At 31.9% G+C, this 22,076-nt stretch overlaps 1 protein-coding gene across 6 annotated transcripts; it reads left to right on the forward strand.

The window, feature by feature from the left end:
* Nucleotides 1-7,925: 7,925 nt before the first annotated feature.
* LOC143222679 (lysophosphatidylserine lipase ABHD12-like) lies at nt 7,926-21,403 on the forward strand. Of its 6 annotated transcripts, none has more exons than XM_076449506.1 (2): nt 7,926-8,484; nt 18,398-21,403. In XM_076449506.1, exons 1-2 carry the CDS (start codon nt 8,446-8,448, stop codon nt 19,541-19,543), a joined length of 1,185 nt encoding a protein of 394 aa, XP_076305621.1. In that variant the 5' UTR covers nt 7,926-8,445; the 3' UTR covers nt 19,544-21,403. The 6 variants fall into 6 exon arrangements, with proteins under 6 accessions (XP_076305621.1, XP_076305620.1, XP_076305623.1 ...); XM_076449505.1 differs by having other exon boundaries at nt 7,927-8,550; XM_076449508.1 differs by having other exon boundaries at nt 7,928-8,494.
* Nucleotides 21,404-22,076: the final 673 nt, after the last annotated feature.

The raw sequence follows: 22,076 nt of genomic DNA on the forward strand, positions 1-22,076 counted from the left end.
TACTCCTCTGTTACACAATATTTTGGATTATTCAGTTTTCTTTCCCTTTATTTCCTTCTATATATCTTCTTAGCTTTCTGTTATATTCGCATTCTTACTCAAAATTAATAAAATATACATATATAATCTAAAGTAGCAATGTTTGAGAGGTGGGGGTTCACAGTATGGTTCATTTCAGTCATCCTTCGTGTATTCCATTGCAATATCAATATTACAAATTACTTTTCGGTGTTTCGAAAACGTCTCCATGGGAATTTATTCAAATCTGTTTCATATGGTGGTTTTTATTCACAGCTGGTTTGTCATTAGTTGATTAAAGATATAGGATATGTTACTGCACAGTCCACAGTTCGCTGAATTATAATAATAGGTTCTCTGCATTTCTTTCCAGTGAATCAATAACATATCGAGTAATATTTTTGTACAGATTGGTTGTGATTCACTCTACACCCAAATAGCAGATTGATACATGTATGCATATAATCTGAATCTAGATCCATTCCATTTTCATAAAGAAACGTGACGCATAAGGTGGTAAAGGAGGTGCTATAAGCAAGAATAAGCTGAGCATTGGTAAACACACCGATCTCTACATTATAGAGATCTCAAACTGTAACCTCTTGTGATCCCATGTGATAGTTGAATTCACTTAACACTGGATTCAGCATCATGGGTAATATCATCCACCGATTTAAACTGTAACCTTTTATGATACCATGTGATGGTTGAATTCAGTTAACACTGGATTCAGCATCATGGGTAATATCATCCACCGATTTAAACTGTAACCTTTTATGATCCCATGTAATAGTTGAATTCACTTAACACTGGATTCAACATCATAAGTAATATCATCCACCGATTTAAACTGTAACCTTTTATGATACCATGTGATGGTTGAATTCACTTAACACTGGATTCAGCATCATGGGTAATATCATCCACCGATTTAAACTATAACCTTCAGCGATCCCATGTGATGGTTGAATTCATTTAATACTGGATTCAGCATCATGTGTAATATCATCCACCGATTTAAACTATAACCTTTAGTGATCCCATGTGATGGTTGAATTCACTTAACACTGGATTCAGCATCATGGGTAATATCATCCACCGATTTAAACTGTAACCTTTTATGATCCCATGTGATAGTTGAATTCACTTAACACTGGATTCAACATCATAAGTAATATCATCCACCGATTTAAACTGTAACCTTTTATGATACCATGTGATGGTTGAATTCACTTAGCACTGGATTCAGCATCATGGGTAATATCATCCACCGATTTAAACTATAACCTTCAGTGATCCCATGTGATGGTTGAATTCATTTAATACTGGATTCAGCATCATGTGTAATATCATCCACCGATTTAAACTATAACCTTTAGTGATCCCATGTGATGGTTGAATTCACTTAACACTGGATTCAACATCATAAGTAATATCATCCCCCGATTTAAACTGTAACCTTTTGTGATCCAATGTGATAGTTGAATTCACTTAACACTAGGTTCAACATCATAAATAATATCATCCACCGATTTAAACTGGTCGATACATTCCTTGGTTCCAATTGTATTAAACACAAATGAAAATTTCTCGTAGACACATTGCACTGTCTTCACATGATACCGAACACTGAAAATGCCCTAAAAACAGCACTTTCAGAGGAGAGGCCATAGCTAGCACCATATAACACTGGTGTCAATCTCTCTTTACTGCTCATAGTGACCATACTTCATGTTAAAGTGAAATATTATGAAATGGAAAAATGCAAAACAACCAGTACCGAATGTTCATTCACCAAAGGAGGCTGAATGACAAAGCAGTTGCATTTCAGATCAAGTGATTGATTATCAGCTCTTATTTTGAATACAAATTAAGCAAAATTTGGTTAAAATTGATTTAAAAGATTTTTAAAAGTATTTTATTACCCTATGATTCTTAACAGCCTCGAATATTAATCCGAGAATTCATAGTTCACATCTCATTGCCACATAAAATGACTCGCGCTTGAAGTACATAGATTTATTATAAGAGTTACTTCAAATTAAACTATTCGGTTAGAATAGCGCAAGAGTTGCGGTAAGTGCTGTTCAATTTGCCTTCCTGTAAGTTATCAGTTCTAAATTAAGAACAGCTATGAACAAATAACCATTGTGCAGCTTTACTCAAAAATATTAAATTTCCTTTATTGTTTATTTTTTTTCAAATACTCTCGCAAATCTGTCCCTAATTTGTAACTAACGAATTAATTTCTTTATTTATTTGTCAAATTTTCGCGCAAAACTACTCGAGAGTTACCTATGCTATCTGTTCCTAATTTTAAATGTACTGCTTGAAACGAATGCAACTTAATCGACCCCAAACGCCACCAATAACTATGAGATTTTCAGTATTATTATAACGATACGAAGTCCGAAATGGTGAGCATGTTCTGTAAGGGGTCTCGAACACGTGTTCTGTGGATCGTATGTCGAGCATTCTAACTACCACGCCAAGCTAACCAAGACTAGAAGCAGCTCGCCAGCAGCACCCACAACCAACTCTGGGCTATTGTAATAAAATATAAGGATTTGCCCGTCCATCCTCTAAAGTACCCACGACTCAAGTGCAAAATGCAATTTTGTTTTTGCTTTCTTATGATAACGGGTTGACAACGTTAAATCATCATATCCACAGCCCAACGAGCTAACTACTGTCCCCATGCATGACTCTTTGAGTAAAGTTATGTCAAATCAACTACACCAAATATCAACCTCTATATTGATATTTATATCAGCAAAAACTTTGCAAATTTAACATAGTTTCATTATAGAACATCATTGTCATATCATGACTAAGTACATCCAAAATGTTAAGGTCTACAAACTTCTCACCTTCTTGAAACTTTATTGAAGACCATATAAAATATTTTTTAATATTCGAATCTGTTTGGTCGCCGAATAGATTTGTTGTCTTATGAATCTTTTGTCACTACAGAGACAGATATGAAAATTAATCAATAAATAAGCCCATAATAGTTGACGGCAGCACCATCTATTGTGAAAATGTCGTATAAGTTATTTTAAAGCTAATATATCTTGGAAGTACTGTTTAAAATTCATAAAGAATAGTTTAAAATTGATATCTATTGTAACCATTAAAATATTATTGGAAATTTTTTATTATAACTAAAAACTCAAAGGCTGTTTGGTTCATGCTTTTGAAATGAAGTTTCTTCCTAATCGGAATATATACAAATTCGATCTTTTACAGTTGGGGAAAAATAAATAAATATTTAAAGAATTATCCACATACATGACATTTTACTTAAACATCACATTTACCTGTCATAAAACAATATCAATTACATAGTACGATTATCGTTTAAAACTAAACTTGTTTCTAGTTCGTAATATAAAACATAATTTAAAAATCAACTTACAAATCGAAGCATGTAAAGGGTTTGTGTGGATTTTCACCCAAAGCTACACAAGTGTCACCTGCGCTAGCTGTCCCTCATTTAAAAGTGAAATATTACAGGGAATTCACTTAGTCATCACCACCCACCGCTAACTCTTGGGCTTTTCTCTCACCAACGAATAGGGGAATTGACTGTAATATAAAAAGTTCCCACAGCTGGAAATGCAAGCACGTTTGGTAGGATGAAGATTCGAGCCCGCGTCTAGCAGATTGGGAGTTGAGGCATGCAAAGATTACTCTGTGTTTTATGATAGGTGACTTGATTACGCCATAAATTATTTTTAGTTTTACATAGTTTCCTCTCAATATGACTGAAAGACAGGAACATTAATACTTTCAAATATAATAAAAAAGTAATATCATAATTTATTTCTTTAAACAGAACACTGTAATGGGAGGGAAAATCTCTTTAGCTTAAAGAAACTGATTATTTACGAATAACTTTTACATAAAAAAATATTTTTCGTTAACAGACCGACTTTCAGTCATTACTTTTAAACTAAATGAAATGGCTGTCATAGCTTCCTAAAGATTATGAAAAGCGATAAAAATTCCAGAGTTGATGGTTTGTTACACAATGAACATTTGTGCGTTGCCAACTGCAGGTATTGAAACCCTACTTTTAACGTTATGAGCCGAGAGATTCACCACTAATGTAGGAGAATAGTGCCAAGCATTGTTAAAAATTATATGTACGTTCATTCACAAAATTCCTGCCATCTCAGTAAAAACTGTATCTGTTCAAACCACTAAAGCTGGGGATTCTTCTCAAAAATCCAGTTCTTCTAATTCGAAATCTATTGATCATCAGAATAAAACCTCATCAAAACCATCAAGGTCTGTCTGCCATTTTTGTACAAAAACCTGTTCATGATTTGTTTGATTCTTGTTGTTTCGAAAAAGAAAAGGAAACAACACCCAATGTATTCATGTCTATATGTGAACGTTGTTTCTTTTCTCCAGATCACTCAATGTTGTTGATTTGGCCACTGATTAAAAACTGGTGTTGTTAGGGAGAAATTTAACTTTTTGTATCTATTATTTCTGTGTCTTTGACATATAAAATTCTAATCCCATATCCATATGTATTTTACGTGACACTGGGATGACTCAATCATTGTTGTTAGAAGATATATTGTGTTAAGTTCGGGTTCTGCCACTGATGAAAATGTTATTGCTCAGGATATAGAGAGTGGCTTTGTCAATATCTCTCTTCATAACATTTATTTATCATTAGATCTAGTTTCGGGACCAGTTGTGGTTGGGGTAAGACATATTCTGCTAACTAAGTGTATATCATCATTACTGTTAGGAAACAATGTATACGTAAAAGTGCTCTACAATTTTGTGATCATAAGGTTATTTGTCTTCGTTGTGTTATATACTGTCATGATTATTGAAGTTGTATAATTCTTTGACAATGTATTATGTTTAGTTATTATTAGTAATGTGAATATATGTATAGTACCTGGGATAAAAATTGTTTAATACCAATTTTCAATTATCTCAGGATAAAGGTGTAACGAATTTATTATTATATATTTCTTTTAATATCTATGTTTGTTTCAGTTTTGATATATATTTATAAATGTACATAACTAAATTTGTAGGATATTTTCGAGTGTAAGAATCAACAATGTAAAATTTCAGTGGTTCTCATTATTATTGCCAACTGAAATTTCGAGAACCTCGCCTAATGATAATAAAAGGTAGCCATCGTAACACGCGGAAATACAGTTTTATATATTGTTGGTTTTCTACAGTTGGTACACTATAAATCTCAGAAGCTATAACTGGGATAAACACTACAGATAAGTGACCAGAAGCACTTATAGATTTCAAACATTATAAATCATTTAACATTAAAGAATTAACTTCAGTCGGTAGTATTTCTAGGAGGGCATTAGATATCTTTTTCAAAGAAAAGTCAGCCTGTAAACTGTGTGAGGCCAGTCAAAAATAGTGTGTATCAATATAGAATTAATTCGTTCATCGTGAACCGTCAATAAAATATTCAACCTCAGACCAGACAGAAGACTCGATATTGTTTGCAAAATGTTTGTATATAAATCATAATTTGTAATAACCGCTAATATAAATTGTATGTTTTTTCTTTTTGTATATCAAAATACATTTGTGTTAAAAAAGGAAATTGAGTATATCAATCTTGTTGGCAAATATCACAAATTTGATACATATTGACATTTAACTAACTTCTAAATTAAAATTAAAATTTCAAGATATGTGAAAATGTCAACACGTAACAAAATAAACCGGAAATTTGTCCAAGATAAGTTATAATACATAGCACAACACATTACTCGTATGGCTTAAGGGACTGAACAATCAGAACACAAGATCCTTTTGCTCTATGATACTGTTAAGGTATATGTATGTTTGTTTATAGCAAAGTCACATCCGGTTATCTGTTGTACACTGTTAAGGTTATTCCCATAAGAAATTATGTTTGCAAGAACTATAATTTTTTAAATTATTTTTGTAAAGACAAGTTAGAATCAATATATTTATGTAACCTAACAAGCTGTAGTAACATAGAAAGTTTTAATGCTGCAAAAACTATCGAAAGAAGAAATTCAAAACTACAAAATATTAGTTACTTAATATTTAAAAAAAAAATGAATTTTGTATATATACAACGTCCTCCATTCGGTCATCGATAAGTTTACGGGATTTTAATGTTTCAGCGCAAAGTTGCTCAGTAGATTATTTGAAGCAACTTTGAGACGAAACAGCATTATTTATATAATTAGGACACACACAAGCACATAGAGATACGTTGTAGTTCCATCTAATGACATATATGTAAAATATTAACTGACACACTGAGTTGAAATTCATTTGGTACAATCTTTCCATTACAGTAAAGGCAAGGTTTATTATGATGAAACTTTGTAGAATGGACGGCAATTGCATGTTGTGGAGACACAAGTGTAGAGGACGACGTTTCGAAAGTCTTCCGCCTTTCGTCTTCAAGTCAGTGTGTATGTGTGTGTGTGTAGGTGTTGTCGGTATTTTATAGTGTCCTGGTGGATTGCGAAGAGCATGTATGATTAGTTGGATTGTCACTTTTTCTGACTGGAGGAAATATTTCCTGTAGATTCAACCAATGGCAGCCCCAAGTTACTCATCTCTAATACGGAATCTCTGTTTAGTGAAGGTTTAATAGTGTTAATATAAAATTATTCTTTGATTTTTCTTGTCTTCCAGAATTTGTCTGTGCCAATGATTCTAGTTTTCTCCCAGTTTATTCTGTGTCCAGTTGACGTGGCATGCTCTGCAATGGCTGAATTTTGTGTTTTCATGAGTCTTGTACTATCTCTACGTTCTTTTATTCTTGTCGCCAGTTTTCTTCCCGTTTTTTCCAATGTATGCATCTTTGCAGGAACAGGGAGTTACATAGATGACGTTTTTGAGGTTCTCTTTGGTAGGTCGCTGTTTGTTTTTTACCAGAATGGGCCTTAAGATATTGTAGAATTTCCACCAGACTTCTATGTTGAATTTTTTGGCTATGCATTTGAGTTTTTCACTGAAATTTTGTAGGTATGGTAGGTAAATGGTGATAGTGGTGGTAACTTTCTGATCTTTTCTTCCTGTTGTGGTCTTCTTTAAGGAGTTTTTGATGAAGGAAAAGGTGTAACCATTCTGTTTAAAACTCTCTACTATCTTTTTGGCATTCTGCTTCGATGGATGTCTTATCGCAAATGTTTTCTGCTATCTTGTTTAGGCATTGAATTATATCCCGTTTTATCGAGGTTGGATGGTTGGGTTTTCTGTATGCAGTTGTGGTTATTTGTCTTGCTTGTTTGCTGATGAGTATGTCATGAAACGATAGACTGTTTTGTTCTTCTATTTCCATAGTGAAGTGGATTCTTTTGTTTATGGAATTGAGATTTTCTAAGAAGGCTGCTAAGTTTTCATGACTGTGGGGCAACATAACGAAGGTGTCGTTAACATAACATCTGTAGAAACTTATCTTTATCGGTGTGGATGAGAGGCCTCTTTCTTAAATGTCTTCTACGAAAATGTCTGATGGAATTGGAAAGAGTGGTAATCCCATGGCTAGACCATCTGTTTGTTCGTAGAATTTCTCGTTGTATTGGAAATAGGTTGATTGCAGGCAAATTGTTGTTAGTTCCATTATGGCATCTATTTTCATTTATGTTCTGTGTTATAGAAAGTTGGTTAGTTTTTCGTTGATTAAGCCCTGTTTCTTTAGTTTGTTTAGCGTTCTATTAATGAATCTCCCTGTCTTCTCTGTAGGATCATTAGTGATCTTTTCATACTGATGTTTGTCTGGTAACTGTTTGATCTTCGTGTCATAGTTGTTGACGCCTAGGATGACTATACTGTTTCCTTTGTCTGCTGTTGTCTCGTTTTAGACAGTTCAGTGCGCTGCATTCGTGTTCAGTGATGTTCGGTTTTGGTTTCTTGGCCTTTCTGAGGATGGTGTAAGTTTGATGTCGAAATTGTTCAGCCATAGGATTCGGGAAGCTTTGTGCAGTAGATTCTAAGGTTGCAGTTATGTTGGAACTGTGCTAGGTTGGATGGCGAAATTTAAACCTAGGTTAAGGATCTTATTTTCTGTAGCACTTAGTACTCTCGAACTGTCTTATGAACCATGTTTACACACGTAGGATTATCCGTCTTGATCAGTCTGTTGAATTTTTTAGCTTGTTTCCTCTTGATGTTTTCTATGTTGATTGTGTAGCGTTTGATGTAGAGGTTGAGAATATTTAGTGTTCTAATGTTTGTGGAGAAAGGTTGTTGAAACTTAGTATATTGTACTCCAGTTTTGTTGGTTAGATGGTGCTTCTTCCATCTCTGTTTTTCTATATGCAATCTTAGGAGGTGTCTGTTGGTATTGTCGAGCTTTATTACGTTTCTTTCTATCAACCTGCGACAATTGATTTCATTATATAGTTTATCCTCAAGCGGATTGGCCTTCGGTGCATGGCACAGGTTGTGTACAACTTACGAGAGAAGCACACGGTACGGACAGGTAGGCGTAGGTTTTGTACAGCTCACAATTACAAGAGAAGCACACGTTTGATACAGGTACTAAGATAGTGAAGTAAACTGTACGTGTTTGACCTTAGTTTTCAGTTCTATTGCTACTAATACTAAGTGAATTTGCATGAATACAGCTCAGATTAATGAAATAGTATAGAGATTATGTATCTCTGCGATTAGCTCAAGTTTTAGGCCTTATATATATATATATTGTTAATTTTGTAATCAATTCTGTTTTCATATATATTTTTCTTAACGTACCTAATTAGAGCCTTAGAAATTACTTACGTAGAGTTGTATTTTGGGCAACAGTGTAACATCAGTAAAATTTTTTATTTCATTTTCTGAAATATTGGTATTGTTATTTTTAATTTTGTTAGTAACAGTAATATAGTAATAATATTAGTCTATAGCCATATCATTTCTAGGTTTTGCAAAAAAAAAGAAAAAAAAGGTAGTTTACATTATTAATGGTATTGTAATGTGGAAATTGTACTATTATTACTATTTAAATAAAAATAATATTAGTAGTTTTACTCCTTCAATTTAAATAATAAACTTGTCATTAATCACTATAACACCAAGTGTGTAACTTGGGTGGAAATAGAGAATGGAGTTAGTAACACAGTAGAATAGGTTTTAATACATTTTTTACTTATTAAAATGAAAACTTCATGTTGCTTAATTAGTTGCAAAAGTCACCTCTGGTGATCGTATTTAAACAGGTGCTACATTTCTCATATAGCCATAAATAATTTTAGTTAGTGACCTAGACTTGCAATTGAACTTCAGTTGGTAATTGAACTTTTAAACTTGAATTTGGTGGACTACTCATAAAGTCAATGCACCTGTACTAAGAGCTGAAAGTAATTTATTACAGTAATTTGATATCTTTTATTGAAATAAGTTTTGAGTAAAATAAATTTCAAAGTGTTTTAATTCATGTTATAAAGTGTAAGAAAAGTTACAGAAGATCTAGATATGTACCATAAATATAACAGTTTTGATACAAATTTACTGAATTTCTTCTACTTTCACATATGCACTTACATATACTTTTGATTTTTTAACAGATTCAATTAATAAAGATAGTATGCTTGCACTAGTATAAGGTTTATCAAACATTAAAGTTTTGCTGATAAGTGGTGTTGATAGTTACATTTAACAGTGCTAAAACTAAAAGTACAGGTAAATAACTTTGAAACATAACTGACTTTGAAATTTTTAGGAAACTTGTATCAATTTGTATGCATTTATTTTTTTTAATATTTAGATGCTTGTCATGCATATACACATCAGTTATAATTTAAAGACTAGAGACCTGTTGGTTGCTGTAGGCCATTCCATTACTATACTAAACTTTAAAAGTAAAATAAAATATTCAAAACTACCCTTATCGGCAGTATGTATGCAGACTTGTAACACTTGAAACTTGGTTTCAATACCCATGTGGGCAGGGCATAGATAGCCTTTTGTGTAGCTTTGTGCTTAATTACCAACAAACAGGTGTTGAAAGATTTTAATAGACTGTTTGTTTCAAAAACCTTTAACACCGCTGTCAGATTCCTTTTAACTCTTGTTTTCCGAAGAGAAAATAATGTCAGAGGTCATAAAGTACCCTTGTATTGCAAGCCTTCCACCCAAAGAGATAGCCCTCCTCTAAATCCTTTCCAAAAAATTCAATCTCCTTTCTAAGGTAAGGATCCCAAAGCTTCATTGAGCACAGTACTCCAAGTGTGGCCAAACCAATAACATATATACAAAGTCATTGTAACTTCTTTAGACTTGTATTCAGTATTTCTATACATAATCTAAAATCCTATTTGCCCTGCTACTAGCAACAACATGTTTCTTACACAGTAGTATGTAAGATTAATAGGCTTATAATCACTGGCACAATTTTTATCACCTCCATTGAAATGAGGAGTAATATTAGGCAACTTCCAGTTTTGTGGTACGTACTAGACTTAGGAAAAATATTAGCAAGTGGCTTATATATCAAATTAAGCTCCTGTGAAATTTTTGTATAAGTGCTACCTCAAACAAGAGTTTTATCATTCTGTAAACCTCCCAATTTTATCTAAACAAACTAATTATTAAAATGATTATTTTGTTCTATCTTGTTTCTATTTAGCAACTGCTCAGATTAGAAAATATTGCTTAAGTCTTCATTGGTAAAAATTTAAGATAAAGTAGAATTTAATAACCTAGTCATTCCATAATTATCAGATTGTACCCATCCTGTATCATCCCTCAAATTCCCTACTCCCATTTAATATTTTGCATATATTTAATTTGTTTAAAGAAGTCCTTACTAATTTCAAATTATTTTAACTAACCTTATTTTTGTAAATATTTTTTTAATCTCCCAATTTCCTGTTTGACCTATTCTTGACCTTCTATAATCCTCTAAATTTCCCATCATTACACTATGCCACCATCTTAAGTTTATTTTACTTTTCTGTAATTGTATCTTTCATACTTTTTTAAAGCTAACTTGGTCTTTACTTGTAGCCACCCTTTTCATTTTCTAGAAGAAAAATGCTTACAGTGAATTATTTAAGAATTTTACACTGTTTCCATGGACCAAGCACCCAAGATTTGGGGTGCATGGTGGTTCTTAATGTATAACATCAGTCTTTTTTTCTTTTTTTGGGGGGTTGAGCTAAAGTTCCACAAAGTGTTTATGAAAACATTTGCAGATTTAGTGACAATATTGCAAGTTTTTAACTCCCATAGTACACAGTAGTGAATTTAGAAGGTCTATGTATGATATTGTTGACTTACCTGCTCAGCCTCTTGATTAACACCCCTACGAAAAGTGGGGCCTAATAGGCCCCAGAGCAACTTGAAAGGTTATTAATATTAGGCTAATAATTTTGTATTTAAATGAAATTGCCATTTAAATCTATTAATGAATGGATTAATAAGATTCCCACTGTCCCTATCTACTATCTAGCGAAACCACAGCCAGGGGAACGGGCTTGGAGAAATCAGGACTAGAAACGTCTTTTCGTAGGAGTGTTAAGCCCAAGCATAGTTTATTTATTCTTGGATCTTTGTTCCTGTTTTTGTTCTTTGTTTTCAGAGAAGGTAAGAAGGCCTTCACCTTGGCATCAGTGGGATAATTCTTATCACCATGATCATTAATAAACTACCATTTTCAGTGCAGTTTACTTACAGTAATGCTGGACGATCTGTCCATATTTCTAGTGAAACATTTCTAGCTGAAACCCAAACTTCAACCTATGAAAGTGCCTCTAGCTGTTTCAAAAGCTTGTTCTCCAATTTTCAATGTCTTTCACTTCTTTGAATGTCATTGACTAGCATAGCAGTGCAAGTATAACCCTTCTTTTAATACATTTCTCTGGTAGAGCTTGATGCACATTTTTGGCAAATGAGAATAATTTTGTAATGTCATATTTCTTACAAATGTCAAATCAAATCACATTCATAAGACCATCTGGATCTCCTGGGAGTAACATGGTGCTTATAATCCTTAATACAATCATGCATAATGCAAGCAATCAATTGTTCTTATCAAGAACACTGAAACTTTATCTTCCATTACATTTCTTCATTTGTAAAGTTTAATGTCAGTGTAGATTCAATACCAAAGAACTGCCAAACTGAATAGACATCATTTCTACTATCTGTTGTAATACCACAACAATGCCTTGCTTCCACACTTATTCTTGGATGATCTGCATCCTTTCTTCAATGTCATGAAATCCATGTGATCCTCAGAAGTACTGCTAGACATTTTATCTTAATCACTCTCCAATGGAATAGCATAATCAGTTCTTCCTTTTTTTTTTTTCTTCATACCTTTAATATGTTCTGAAGCTTTTTACCAACTGCTTTTCATGCCATTTTGACGTCTGGGTCTAAACTGTTGCATCCACACTGACACCAAGGATGTTTTCCATAAGTACAACATATATGTACTTTGCTTACAAGCCTTTTTCTTCCTGTATTAATATTGCCTTATCAATACAAGATCAGTACACTTACTAGCAAGATGTTTATCTGTTTTGTGGCCAGCCGTGAATCCAGTTTTTACAAAGGGGTGCAGTAATCACCTGGTTTTTGTCAAATCAGATGTTGGTAAAAATGTTAGCCAATAAAGATGTGATCCAGAATGTCTTAAAAACTTAGTTTCTGCAAAATCCTGGCTGCCTAGGCTATGGAAGTATTGTTAAAAAGCTTCCATATTTATTTAGTATCTACAATTAATTCAGATACTCAATTTGCAGCAGGTAATTCTTATCTCACCTCTTTAAATTTGCTGTTGTTTTTTTAATTTGTAACCAAAATCTCATTATTACTTATGTTTTTATGCAGAAATACCTTAAATAGGATTAAGTAATGATAATTAATAACCAATTGTTTAATCTCCACAGTATCAACCATTTCTGTATTAAAAGTTAACGATACATCTCAAATAGTATTGCTGCTATTAAATTCAGTAACCAATTGGTGAATAAAACCATCTTGAACAGTTTCTAAAAAATTTTATCCCTCATGATTTGACTAACATTTTCAAATCTGTATGCCTGAAATCTAAATTTTCCATAATTATAACATCATTAACAGATAAATTCTCTATCTCATTGTAGAATTCTTCTTCAATCTCATCAGTGGTCTGAAAAATTCTACTTGAAAGCCTTTTCTACTGACAACCACTAACATAAACCCAAAAAAATTTAATCTCTTTGCTGACATCATCAACTTTAACAGAATGTAACTCGCATTTTACATATAAAGGTAGCTACTCCTCCCTCTGTTTTTAGTACTCTATCTTTATCAAATAACCTGTAACCCTACATTTTGAAGAAATTCTTGTCATCAGAATTGTCTACATTTAACCAGACTTTGATTATTCCTATTACATCAAAATCCTCTTTTCTAACTAGTACTCTAAATTTACTCATCTGCTTTCTTTCTTACATTTCTAGCACTAAATTAATAACACTAACCTAATGTGAACACTTTTCACTTTGTTCCTACACTATACTTATCTCTACATTTTATTTCTTTCATTATTCTGGCCCTCACCATGCTCTAGTCATTAAATGGGTAACCATAAATATATTTTTTGTGTTGGAGAATGAAGTCTTAATATATATGTTAATTGTATTTTGCTTTAAGTTATACCAGTATTTTTTATGGACAAAAAAGGAGATATTTGGTCCATTTATAACTATCATTGCCTCCATTTTTAATAAAAATAAAATTTTAAACCTATTGTTTATTTATCAGGATATAATTACTTTTTCCTCTTAAACATCTGGTAAAGCATCAGTCTTTAATATTGCCATTGCCAGCTCATTCTATAAGCCAACAACCCTATTAGAAAAATAATATTTTAATTGAAGCCTATGCTGTCTTTTCTCAATCTAAAATCTTCAGAAAATAACACAAAGAAATGAATCCAAAGTGTAATCATCTGTAATCACTTCTTTGGGCTTATAATTGATACATCTTGAAATGCACCCAAAAATCATATTGGTTTTACCATTGGCAACAGAGCATTGCCTTGATTTCTTAGGTGACTTATCCACTGCTATGTGAGGATTATTTTCTTCAGTCATGTTAATGAGCAGCTTCTCACCTATATTAAGTACGTGTGATCCAAATTATGATAACCCAAAGGTACTACTTTGCACTTACTATAATTGTCATTCACCAAATCTTTATGCAACTTACCAGGTCTCAACCTTAATTTTTGGAGGCACCAGCAAATGATTAGTAGTTGGTTTTGTTTTTCCTCCAGTAGAAATTTGGAATTTTAGTGCTGCTGAAAGTATTCTTCTCTCAAAGTATCTGTTACTATGTCATAATTACATTTTTCATGTATATGTCATATTTTGTTTTTAAGTATTTTCAAATACTAAAATCATTTTGATATTATGTAATGGTGCTTTTATTTTAACTATTCAACATATTTTAGTTTTCTGTTTTGTGAAAACTGGTGTATTGTGTATCAAGGATACAAGCACTTGGATAAAGAAAGTTCAGTAAACCACTGCTGATAACCACCAGTACTTATTACTAAAACTTGTGGTTTAAATGGCAAAAGCTATCAAGGCATTAGAAATTAATAATCTAAAATTTATTTTACAAATTCACTGAAAATGTGGAGGGAAAAACCCCTGAATTTTATCTCCTTTCTATTTTATTATGTCCAATGAGCAATCATTTGGGCACAATATTTCAAACCATGCTGCATGCAGAACTGCATTCAAGAGAGCGAATGGTGTATTTGCTGCCTGGACACCTTCTTGGCAACTAATGAAATGAGCTGAAGCTTATTTTTAGTATTTAGTCAAAGTATGCCACACAGCAAAATATGAAGATGATAATCAAAACAGCATGATACTGACATATGAAACACTCAAGTTAATCATAATTATGGTTACTTAATGGAATTCAGAACCTTGCAATATAAATACAAGAAAGAATCAGCAAACCTTCCTTTTTAAGGGGTGCTCTAGCAGTTGTTTTCTAACTCAACATTATTCAGTAATTTCCCAATTTGTTGCCATTAATTTTTCAAGTCTTGCTTATAAATTGATCTGAGTCATTATCTGGTACCTTGCCAGACACTTGCTTTTTAATTACTATATATAATAAGTTAAATATATATGAGTGTGTTGGGCTAAGGATTCTTCTAAACTAGGTGTTTGTGACTTGATAAATTTGATAATAAGCAAACAGCACACACTCCACTTGTTGTTGTTTTTTAAATAATATATGCATATTCAAAACAAGTTAAATGTATATCCAAAACTTGTTTACACTATGGAGATCACAGTTGTATCTTAAACACTTTATAGTTCTTCTCTTGTCAAAGGTCTGCTTATGCCAATTTATTTGACAAGCTGAACCATTATTCTCTCTTTCTTCTTATGATGTCCATTTATAGTTTAATTACATTGTCATTGAGTTACCACAATTGTATCCTAAACTTAAAAAAAAAATTGTTTGCTTTTCCTTTTACTGCTCCCAATAATCATCTGCCTTTTGTCAAAGTCCACATAGGTGAGTTCAATTAGCGTATGAAACTCTTTGAGACAATTTATTCTCCTTATCTCTTTCAAAGCTGTTGATCTCACTCTGTATCAATTAATATGCCTTTCATTCCCATTAGTCAACTTTATGTTTATCTTTTCTCTGACCAATTTCTCGTTTGTATGACTTTACTTTTCTGTCTTTAATTTATATATCAATAACTTAGGCCTTCTAGAAATCTCTATAGCCTCAATATCAATGGATTGCACACAACATTTGATAATCTCAATATCAGTGAATTACATAAATCATTTAATTCATAACATCACTTACATTAAACAGTCTTATATCTGATATACTTCAACATCATCAATTAATATCATTAGAAATACCAAAACAAATTATGCTGCTGTCAAACTTATCTAATTATGCTCTTAACAATATCATTAATTTAAGTAGGAAAACTCAAAGACCCACATGCTGACTTCTGAGGTATTTTAAGTTAATGAGGATCTAGTTTAATCATACTTCAGTAATAAGCTTTTACCTTCCCTCATCCAATTACCCTCCAGTCCAGTTAACTAACCCTTCTGCAACTACTGACAACTGTTTTTTTTCCAATTAACCTCATATTTGATGCTTTTTTAAATGAATTTTAAAACTCTGAGTACATCAAGTCTATGACATTTCCATTATCCAAATAAATAACATTCCCACAAATAAGGAATAGATTAGTGAGATAAGTTTTCTTTTAGGGAACCTATGTCATCTTCCTCCCCCCCCCCCCCAGTAAACACTGGTGAGTTTACCTGCTTTATCTCATTACCAAACGGTGTCCACAGGCTCCAACTGCCACTTTCTCTGCTGAAATCCAGCCAATTTATTCAAGAAATTCCATGTTACTGAAGCCTGAAAAATGTGGCATCTTCAGACCAACTCTTCAGTGGAATCACTAAGAATGATAACGCATAATATTGTTGAAATTGTGAGAGTACAATGTGTGACATTATACTAAATTATTGCATTCCATAATGTTCTCAACTGCTGCAAGTGGTCTTGAATTTTAAGGTCTGGAGATATGTGCATCATTGTTGGTATCATGATGATATGTTGTGGAATCACCAACTGTTGTTCTTGCATCTCGTGGTGCCCTTAGCTACCATAAGTTATTTTTGAGTGTCATCAATATGCCTTCTTGCCACTGAGGGTTTTTGACTAACTTCTACTTCTTCATCTCCATCTAAGTTTTGTGTGATCTCATTAAGTCACCTCCCATGATAATATTTACAAACTTTACTGAACCAAAGAGACAACATAAAAATCACATTCAAAATAAAATACACATTAACAGATTCTTTGTGTATAATACCAAAATGCTACCTTTTGAATAATCTCTGTCCTGTGGTATTTGGGTCCACTAATAATGCAGTATAAATGGCAAAATTGACACAGATTTAGAAATAATAAGTAAAAAATCAGTTGAGCAGAGATGGTAGAGAAAAACAAGCAAATATAAGTGAACATTTAAACATTTTAATAAACATTCACAGTTATGTAACCTCAACTATTTGGCCATCTTTTTCCATAGAATCTAGTTGCTTGGGCCAAGGGCAGGAGAAGAGGAGTGGAAATCAAAAACAAGAGAAATATTTTGAAATACCAGACCTAAATGCTCTAGCAAAATAAGGAAAGTTGGGTATCCCACAAGCCCACATCTTATGTACATCGGTTAATGGTTTACATGCAATTCTAAGCCAAGCCAGTGGTACAAGGTTCTGTACTTCCTGTTTGAATAGGAATAGGCTTCCTTCTAAGATAATATAAAATTTAAGGATAACAAGGGACCTGTTTGTCCATCCAAGACATTGCACCTACCATGTAACTTTATGAAACACTCAAAGCTGATCTTTATCATTCATATATTTATTGAGCTTTCCATTAAATTTCCTTAAATTTACTATATCCCCTACATCTGAACGCAGTCTATTACAAAGGCCAACCACACTGTTAGAGAAATAAAATGCTCTTAGCTGAAAACTACTACTATCCTGCCAAAGTTTATATTTTGTCTTGTCCCACTATTAACTATCATTAACTACAGAAATACTAGCTAGAGGCTAATGAAAAATTTTGCAATATGCAGCCTTCTCTTGTTTTATTATAGTTAACGTATATTTATAATATTGAAACAGCTCGTCAATACAGATGTAGTTAATAATATTCAGAAACTGAAGATTTAGACCAATATTACATGAAAGTATATACATGAGAAAAAGAATTCTATACTAGTTATTGGAAGGTGAAATTTACGACTATTTCACTCATTTCATAGTTTTAAGAATAAACTAAGACTTACAACATTATGTATCAGAATAATTCAAAATAGACTAAATATTGGGTGTATTAAAAAAATAAGGTAATTCTAACAGAATAATCTAATTATAGAAATTCTAAGTATAAGAATAAGAAGAATATATTACATGAATAAGATTTGGTTAAACATTGTGTAGTTTTGGTTTTAGTGTTATAAGAATATTATAGGAAGCAGTACCATAAATACAAATATTATAAATTTTATGTTATATTGAGAATATTAAAAATACAATTATTAAAGATAAATGTAATATGAAATTGATACTTAGTGAAAGGTAGGGTCAGGTCTCAGTATTTTTACTTTATAAAAGGAAAAATGTCAGGAACGTATTTTGTCATTAATCTAAGAAATTGTGATGATTTGTGTTAGAATTTTTGTACTTAATGCAACTTTGTAATAATTATTTAATTTGTTTTGTTTGGTAAACAGAATTTTATATGCAAATTCAAGTAGGTGTTTTGAGTATTTTCAATAATTAGTTTTTCATGTGATTCCTTACAACAGGAGAAATCTACAATGTTGCGTCACCGAGAAAAAGACCAAAATAAGTCTTCAAAGTTTCCAAGCAATAACTTAAATGAAAATACTGATAAAAAGGCAAATAACAGACCTATTCATCACAAGAGAGGATTTAAATTTTTCAAAAAAGTGGCAGTTTTCGTGTTTATCATTTATGGTGTAGTACCACTAGCTTTTTATGTCTCACCATTTATTAGAAGATGCTTTATCTTTGCTCACCTGGTGAATTATCCTCCATTCTTCTGGCTTTCTAATCCAGAATATTTTGGTATGAATCATACAAGACACATAATGTTGAATAATGACAACATTAAGCTTGGAGTGTGGCATATTCTACCTAAAAGTCAGGCTAAACACTGGAAGATTGCACCAGAAGCTGTTATTGAAGAGGACTTTAATGATAAGAGGCCAGTTTTTCTGTATCTTCATGGACATTGTGAAAACAGGGCTGCAGGATATCGACTAAATCTGTACAAAGTTCTTTCTGAGAGTAAAGTTGATGGCCATGTTGTAACCTTTGACTATCGTGGATATGGTGATTCATCTGGAACACCTACTGCTTCAGGGGTAGTCAATGACAGTAGAACTGTGTACTCTTGGATTAGACATCATGTTGCCAAGAAGCGTGTTATCATCTGGGGCCACTCTTTAGGTACAGCTATTGCTTTGAAGCTTGCTAAGGAACTTGCAAGGGAAGGGGAGCATCCTAAAGCCATTATATTAGAATCTCCATTCAACTCAATTCGTGAAGCTGCCCAGAAATACCCATTTGGAGCAGTTATGAACTTCATGCCTTACTTTCGTTCCCTCATCATGGAACCTCTGAGGCATGAAGAGACTAGTTTTGAAAGTGATGCAATAATTGGCCAAATTGCTACACCAATTCTTATTCTTCATTCTCCAAATGACTGGCTAGTTCCATATCATTTGGGGAGGAAGCTGTACAAGAGGGCTCTTCGCAACAGACCAAGTAATTATGGGCCAGTACAATTCGTTGATATAGACAAAACTGGAGAAATTGGTTGTGGACACCGCTGGGTTAGTTGGGATCCTAATCTCCCCAATATCGTCATAAAGTTTTTGAAATCATTAAAACTGAAAAACAAAATTGGTAAAAAATACCCTGTGTAAAAGATATCTTGAGTTAGAATTACATATTCAGAACAATGCCTCAAATATGACCTATCACAGCCATGTTTACACACAGCAATCAGCATTATCCTACAATGCATGCTAAAAACAATTAATCATTTGTTAGAAAATTATATTCTATCTCTCTCCATGAATGAAAACATTCAGACACATATATATCTTGGTGTGGTTTGAAATAGTTTAATCTACAGGTAAATTCTACAAAAGAAACAAAAAACATACTCTACATACTTGAGAACTAGATTTATTCTCAAACTAAACAGCTTATATTGTAAAGATAGCACAAACAAAGAAGACACAACTATGTTAGTGTTTCAGCACAAACTATAAAAAATAACTTTGTCAAATTATTTTATTGGGACTTTATGCTTCCCACTTTATTAACACTGAGAGATGAAAAATGATACATGAAACATTTATTGAGACATTAGATAATTAATATTTTCAAGTACATTTTAAAGTAAATGTACTGAACTGTTATGAAACCATTTTATATTTTATTTATGATTATTAATACAGAGCAAAAAATGGAGTGTAGCATTTGTATCAATGTAATACAGTTTTTATACATTATACAAATAATGTAGCTTTGGTTTCATTGTTGATGTAAAGACTGTTATAAGTATTGGGTTGTGATTTATTTAGTTTAAGATAGTTCAATAATTATTAAGAATATAATATTAAAGGTGCAAAATATTTTATACCTTTTTGTTGTTGTTTTTTACAACAATATTTAGTATTTAAAGTTCATTAATATTTTGAGTGTGTACAGCTTTCATGTCTTTTTTTTATAACTTTAGTTTTTTCACTTGTTTTAATTTTAAAGTTTTTATATTTTAAATAAAGAAGTAAAACTCATGAACAAAATGGAACAATATTTGAAATTAATTCCAAAAATATATAAGCAATTTTTTCAAATATAAAAATGTGTTTCTTTATGTCAAATATAAAGGAATTTATGTACTCTTCTAGCTTTTCTATAAATTCCCCAATTTAAATTATATATATAGAGAATGTCATGTGCATAGGAGAACTTCAGTTTTTTAATCTATGCAGACCCAAAACATTAATCTTTGTTTTGTGGGGAAAAGTGGTGATGAAATCTTAATTATTCTCTATTTCAAGAGATATATAAATATGTTCAATATCTAATTAATCATTTCATTATTACTGCCTACAACACTAGTAAGTTACCTACATAAAAGAAATAATTTTTGGTACCATTTAAGTGGTGGATAATTTTTTTTAATAATGTTATTGCTTACAAAACATTCAGTATTATGTTCCTTCTTTTTCGTCCTACAATGAAATCTTAATCCCTGTGTGTTACAAGAGATATTAGTCTTTTAACTAAAGCTTTTAATGATTGTTTTTGTACATCTTTGTACTTTTTCTGTTACAATAAGATAACACTATTGTGTAATTTAAAACATGTTTAAATATGCACACATTTATTCTTTCAGAGTAGTTAACTTTACTATAACTACCAGTTTTTTTTCACAATTATTCCAGATAGGCATGAAGTAAAAAGAAAATGTCTGTAGGAGTATTTGAATCACTTAATATTTTTTTAGGTTTTTACTGATATGTTTAAGGAGTCTGTTATTCTTATAAGACTCCATTATTGTATAATTAAAGCAGATTAAAGCTTTATATAAAATATCACTCTGTTAAGTATGATATTTTTGTTTAGAAATATTTAACATTTCAACTATTTCAGGTTTATATAGTGTACAACTGAATTGTTTGGTACTTTCATTAACACTGTGCTGAACAATGTAGAAGACTCATGTAATTATTCAATTGTGTGATGTATCAATAAAAAAAATTATAAATGTGGTTTTATTTCCAAGTTTTGGTACTTTGCTTTAAAATGGTTTTAAAGAAATTTAAGTTTTAAACTATTTTTTTAGTTTTTATTCATAATTTGTGATTCATAAGGATTTTATAGAACTTCTTACCATAGGAAGCACATGTGGTATGCTCAACATTTCTATTCTCAGGAGTCATGTGGGCATAGTTTTGTAAGGGTTATTCACTGGAACCAGAGGTATGTAGTTTATGAAGCCAATATTCTATAGAATGTATAATAAATCAAGTAGTGTGTGTGCATATGTGGGCAGGGGGTATTATTTTCAGATTTACCAGTTTTCCTTCATTTCCATGAATACAATATGCCATGCAGATAAAGTGTGATAATAATAAACCATAATGTGAACAGAGGACTGGATGTTTAGTTTTAGTTGTTATTGAACTATCTGTGCTCTATCTACCACAGGTATTGAAAACCAAAGGAGGAATCTCATTGACTTCCTTTTCAAACAAATGCAAAATGTGGGAAAAGCTACTGATATGATCTTCAAATAAGAAATAGTGGTTCCAAATTCTCCTTTTCACAGAAATGAAATATTACTTAAGACTCAAAACAAAAAAATTGAAATTTTTTTGTTATTACTATTTGTTCATTCCTAAACATAAGGCTTTAAAGAATGATTTTGTTGCATTATTTTAT

Source organism: Tachypleus tridentatus, chromosome 8, assembly GCF_004210375.1.
Source record: "Tachypleus tridentatus isolate NWPU-2018 chromosome 8, ASM421037v1, whole genome shotgun sequence".
Taxonomy (NCBI): Eukaryota; Metazoa; Arthropoda; class Merostomata; order Xiphosura; family Limulidae; genus Tachypleus; species Tachypleus tridentatus.

Excerpts from the sequence above, each read along its gene's own strand:
- LOC143222679 (XM_076449505.1), top strand. The coding sequence starts at position 8,446 with ATGGCACAGGTTGTGTACAACTTACGAGAGAAGCACACGGTACGGACA. Across the intron at positions 8,551-18,397 it reads GAAGCACACGTTTGATACAG|GAGAAATCTACAATGTTGCG; the intron begins GTACTAAGATAG and ends TCCTTACAACAG.